Source organism: Chenopodium quinoa, unplaced genomic scaffold, assembly GCF_001683475.1.
Source record: "Chenopodium quinoa cultivar QQ74 unplaced genomic scaffold, ASM168347v1, whole genome shotgun sequence".
In the NCBI taxonomy this organism is placed as follows: domain Eukaryota; kingdom Viridiplantae; phylum Streptophyta; class Magnoliopsida; order Caryophyllales; family Amaranthaceae; genus Chenopodium; species Chenopodium quinoa.
The window spans coordinates 2,156,477-2,162,476 of NW_018744093.1; the positions used below are offsets into that span (position 1 = coordinate 2,156,477).

General features: G+C 33.9%; 1 protein-coding gene across 7 annotated transcripts in view; it reads right to left on the bottom strand.

Annotated features, from left to right (window-relative positions):
* Positions 1 to 5,369, bottom strand: part of LOC110692133 (myosin-6-like) — a 31,197-nt gene extending 25,828 nt beyond the window's left edge. For 2 of the 7 annotated variants that reach the window (XM_021869127.1, XM_021869128.1), the window contains exons 1-3: positions 3,831 to 4,646; positions 3,670 to 3,748; positions 2,692 to 2,820 (exon numbers count right to left, since the gene is read on the bottom strand). In XM_021869127.1, the coding sequence (XP_021724819.1) occupies positions 2,692 to 2,820; positions 3,670 to 3,690 (150 nt within the window). In that variant the 5' untranslated portion in view covers positions 3,691 to 3,748; positions 3,831 to 4,646. Of the gene's footprint in view, positions 1 to 2,691; positions 2,821 to 3,669; positions 3,749 to 3,830; positions 4,648 to 4,712 lie in introns of those variants that run through there. The other 5 variants (XM_021869125.1, XM_021869121.1, XM_021869126.1 and 2 more) reach the window with 5 other exon arrangements.
* Between the last annotated feature and the right edge of the window lie 631 nt (positions 5,370 to 6,000).

A 6,000-nucleotide genomic window follows, 5' to 3' on the forward strand; every position in this document is an offset into this window, starting at 1 on the left:
ATCATCATCAAACCCCTTTGAGAAGCTTATATTGTTGCAAAGTTCACCATTTCTAGCTCTGCCATAATTCAGTCCAAGGAAATCACCTAAGCTAAAAGACCAGCTCAGCCAAAAAATACAAAAAAGGAAGGAAAAGACCATGCATCCTCTCCGTTCAGAACCACAGCCTGTTCAGGGACTTCAATATTTCAATGAGATGAAGAACAGCCATGCATCCACCCTGTTGAAGACCAGGAACAGCCATGCAAGATTGAAGAACAACATGTTCCTCATCTCTGACCTTCAAAGCCATGCCAGGGGAATGGCTAGCTGAATGGCTGTTCCATCCCTGCGCACAAAGTGACAGCTACACCTCTTTTTTTTTTTTTTTTTTTTGAAATTGTTCCCTTTCTATAAGAAGCTTGCTCCTCTTTGTAAAACAACATTGAAATTTTGGTAAGGCTTTGGTTTAGTTGTTTCTCCATCACTTCAAAACAATTTATAATAGCTTTTAATTTCCATGTTATTACTCAATTATTTTTAATCTACTAGTCTGAATGCTAGTAGTTCGTAGATTTTAGCTCTTACAGCTACAAAATTTGGTTACTGTTCATATTTTTATGACGTGTTTCATTGTCTAAAGTTCATATCTTACAGTTACCAACATGATTTGTGAAAAGTCCCTTAGGACTAGGGGTCAGGTGATCACTAGTAGTGTCATGGCAAGTATGTTCCTCTTCCCCTCTAGCACTTTGAGTATATTCTTGCATGATTTGGCTAGATCCATAGGTGTTTTCTATGATTCCGGATTTATGAATTAAGACTACGATGTAGAAAGACCCTTGGATGTGGACTAAATCCGAGGATCATTTAATATGGGTTAATTTATCTTGTTAGTCTTGGACACTTACCTAAGAAAAGCACTCTCATGAGAAGGGGATTTCGCTAGACCTAGGGAAAACCTAGAAAACTTGAGAAAGATCCGAGAGGAACTTGGGTGGTTTCGTAGCTAGGAAAAGTTTCCTCTCTTTCTCAAGAAATCCATATCTCAGATATGAGACCAACAACAAGACTTGTGGTTATATTGGGGCAGAAACCTATGTCCAAGAGCCATGAAAATTTGCGTTAGCCCAAATGGGAACTGGTTTGTAATACACAACCTTGCTATCAATAGTTTGTGCATTAAGAGGTATCCCTTTCCCCTAGTCCTCCTTCGATTATTGACTTTCTCATATAGATTTTAGAAACGTCACTTTTGATTCGTTGAAATTATACCAAGATCATTGTAGACCAACCCATTGCTTAACCAGGTACTATGTATTGAGGAGGGAGCAGAAAGGAATTATTTTTTTGATTGGTTCAATGACCTAGGTTCCCCTAAGCACCCATCACATTCTTTTAGATCAAAATTACTCCTCCTATCCCTAAAACAAAGGGCTCATATCATCCAAAACCTTATCCTTAAATAAAATTCACATTTCACTTATATATATCATTATTCATCTTTAATCAACACAATAAACCCCACAAATTATTATTTTTATATATCCACTTTCAATCAACCAAAATCCATTATCTTATTTATTTATTCACCTTCCAATAAACGTGTGCAAAAGGATGAAACATTTATTTTGGGACCAAAGGAGTAAAAGTGTCGTCATTGTATTTGACTTCATTGAAAGATCCTTGAATATCTAGAGTGAAATACACCAACATATAACAAATATGTATATCTCCACACAAGCTTGTTACACAATAAAAACCTGCACTTTATCAAAATCATTCTTTAAAAGGACCAAAGGTAGATAGAAGAATTATTAAGTTTCAACCAGATCCCAGCTTTCAAATAAATGCATCATAGTACATCTTGGAATCCAATAAATAATATTTTTTTCCTAATCCCTTTACATAAAATTGGAGAATTCTGGCTTGAAAGAAAAATGTCAAATAAGTAACCACTCGTTCATTTACTTGTTTGACCCTTCAAGCTAATACGAGTATGAACCATCAACGACTTATTCATGTTAGTTATTTGATTCTTTTCAGGGTTCCCTTTACCTCCCTTTGTAGATTTCTTCATTTAATATCATCCACTATAGCAAAGAGATAGATGATCTTCCTTTGTGATACCCATAGTACTTATATTAGATAGAGCTCCTTAAGACTAAGAGGTGACTGTTTAGGCATGAATACTCTAGTGCATCCACCAAAAGTTGGAAATTGTAACGGCACTGAAACCTCAAGACGGCTATTAAATTGCTTCCCATGAGTCATTTAACTTTCATAAGTTGAAATTGTAACCCATGATCGGCTGGAAGAAGTCTGTCTCTAGTACTGCAGCCGAGAATGTTAAGTAACTGGTATATACTATATAGCACATATCAACTCGTAGACAGATAACATTGCATTTTATGCTAATTACACCAAATCTGGACCTACAGCAGTGCTAGGGCTGTAGAAAATTATGATAGTCATGAGTAGGAGAGTAGGACAAGCTAATGAAAGAATAATCAGCACTTTACTCCATTATTATATAAAAATCTTGCAATTTTTCTAATCAAATTTACTACTCATAAGCAAAAGAACCAGTCAGATTGTCCTAACTAACATTCCCCAGCATGGTCAATTAATTCTGTTATCTTATTAGGTCCTCTAAATGACAAAAAGCATGGTACAAGTATTTCAAAAACATTCAGATAGAAAGAAACTCACAGTGTTCCCTGTTGTACACTTTACTGTAAGTTCTTCACCATTCACTTCCACTACTTCTCCATCTAGCCATGCTTCCTCATTGTCCTCCACCCAAACAAGCGATCCGACCACATAATTGATACTTGCGGCCTGCACAATAAAATTAAAAAATACATATATGAGCAGGTCATTGTTATAGAACCACTTGCTGATTTACCATAAAATCTGTCTTGTGTAACAAATGACTGTAATAGCGCAAGAAATTATGTATTACAGAAAGAAACCTTTAATAACTTTTGAACTGACATAATTTTTTTATCCACTTATATTGAACATTATTTAATTATTTTCCCACTACAGCATGCATATTCTGTTGGGTTACTTCCTTGCAGCCTAGCAACGCCAACAATTACCATTGCCAATGTACATATTTTGCTGTCTGGTTATAGGAAATACTATATACTTGTATTACCTAATTTTACCCTATTGTACCCTCAATTCAGTGAGAAAAATGCAATTGAATGTACCCCTTCATCTGTCATAACCAGTAACTTTTTTCATGTTACTGGTAATGTCTAGTTTGTAAATAAATTACAAATATTCAGAGCCGTATAAATACGAGCAACCCCCAATTCAGCACATTACCTACTATCAACATTATATCTGCCAATCATAGAAAGCACATATCTTTAATCTATACTTTTTTTCCAGTTGTATAGAAAACCAAAAATGGCATCGATGTAGACGGGATTCAAACACAGGTTCGATACTACCCTAAGACTCCACAAATTAAGCTAGCCAGCTTTATTTCCTTTTCAATTAAAGGTCAAAAATATCTGACGGGAAGCGCCATTAAATGATCAAAATACTATGTTCACAACAAATTATTGAACAAATAGTCCAAAATGAGCTAAACAAAAATCTTCAATTCCAGAAAACAACACAATCTGAATCAAACAAATCAAAACTTAGATAAAACAAAATCAAAATCATTCTTACCTGTTTTGGAAAAGTCCCCATTTCGCCTCAAATTCGTATACAAAAATCACATAATCTGACCTTAACCTTAATTTTATTTCTGAAAAAAGGTTGTAATCAATCACAATTAATTAACAACAACAAAAAAATCAAATTAGGGTAAAAAAATCATGAATTCTTACAAATATTAAAATTGAAAATCATCAAATGATCGAATTTTCGCACCAGAATAGCGATGAAATTAACAAAAAATGTAGGTAAATTAGCGGTGATGTTGAGGAGAGAGAAAGTTGTTGGATGATCAAAGGAAGAAAGAGAAGACTAATTTCCTAAATTAATTGGTATTTTTGACCCAGTATTAAGTTATGTTTTTTTTTTTTTTTTTTTTTTTTGGTATTTTTGGAGTGCTGCTCCATAACCATGCATGATTCATTGATGCATGTTCATTAGCTCGTATGTCTTATAATAATCCAGACCGTTATGTTCTTTGTGGGAAAATTTACCAAAATAATTCGAACCATTTTCTCATTTTAATCCAAACTACTCTTTAACTTACAATAAACCAAATTATAGGGGGTAGTTGCCTATTTTAGTTTAAGCAAGTAAGCAACCGGCTAAACAGGTTAAACGTGTGGGGCCCATTTTTTTTTTTTAATTGCATTTACTCCTCCTTCACCGTTTATTATGGAACCATTTACTTATTCTCCATAAATCACCATCTTCTACTTCTATTTCATCTTCCTCTAGTCACCATCAAAATTTCATTTTTTTTTTGGTTCCTCCTTTCAAAATTAAACCATGTTTCCGCTGATTTTCTCTTGGGTCATATTTGCTTACTACATATTCAATAGAAGTTAATTTGGTGTAAGGCACTTTGTTCCTCCTTTCAAAAAAAAAAAAAAAAAAAAAAAGAAGGCAATGCAATTTATCTTAATTTAGCAACACAATTTAACAAATTGTCATGTAATTAGGAATTGCGAGTGAAAATTTTTCATCCCCAATTGCATTTTCATATTATTTGAAAATTTGAAATACGATAAATATCGAAAATTGCATTAACTTACCATGTCCACAAACCAATGTTCGTCTCGTCTCGTTTTGTCTCGCTTCTAATAAGCTCATTGTATACCAAATTATGTATTTCGCCACTGAGCTCCAATAACATGAACTGCAATTGAAATTTTAATGGAATATTAGAAGCAAGGAAATACATAATTGGACATCAAGGAGAGAAAAAAATGAAAATTTATGAAATTTGATGACAAAATTTGAAGATGAAAGGTCATAAATGTGAAATTGATATTTGATGAAGGCACTTCAATGGAGGAAACCGAGAAAAGGAACAAATGGTACTCCACTATAGTTTGGGTGGTAATAGGAGAGAGAAATAAATGCAATTAAAAAAGTTAAAAGTGGGCCCCACGCATATAATTTAACTTGTTCAGCAGGTTTCTTACTTACTTAAATTAATATGAGCAACTATCTCCTATAGTTTGGTTTATTTTAAGTTAAAGAGTAGTTTGGATTAAAATGAGAAGATGGTCAATAGTTCGAGTTATTTTTGTTAATTTTTCCTTTTTTATACACCTTAGTGAGTTAGAAGGTTAAGATTTAAGATTAAGATCTTGTAGCAGTTAAGAAGAGTTAGTTAAGAGTATCGCCATCAAATGACCTTTACGGCTTTACCCATTTGATTACCCAACTTTTGTTAGTTTGGGATATCAACTACAACTTCTACAAGGAAGTCCTAGTATATCATCGTTAAACATAAGTAAAATTGCATAACAACCTTTTATACTACTGGAAGTCCTAATAGTACTACTGACATGTTTTTTTACGTACTACTAAGAGTGTCTTTTATACCATGGGAATCATGTATAGTACTGCTGAGATTGTTTAGTAGTACTATATTACCTCACAATAGTACTCTCAAAATGTCATTATTTACAAAATTTTCATTGTTATATATTTACTTGTATCTAATAGTAATGTATTAGGAATTCCTCATCAACTATCAAGAAAGGGAAAGACAATCAGTTACCATAATTCCTAATTGTTTTGTTTGTCCAATTCAACTATTCCATTTACTCCTTTCATTACCCAACTTTCTTCTACTTTGATTTCCAAACCCCCCCTCCCACCCCACCCCCGCAAAGGGATGACGAAAGTGGCGGTGGTGGGAAGGGGTGATGGTGTTCCATCAAAATGAGAGTTAGTTGAAAAGAGGAAGGTTGAAGAGTGACTAACATACACCCAAACAACACATTACATCAAAAGGTGTCAGTTTCCTTTCCCTCCCAATCTCTTTCTTAATTCCATTCTGTTTATCTAGAGCGAAGCAAACGGCCCTCC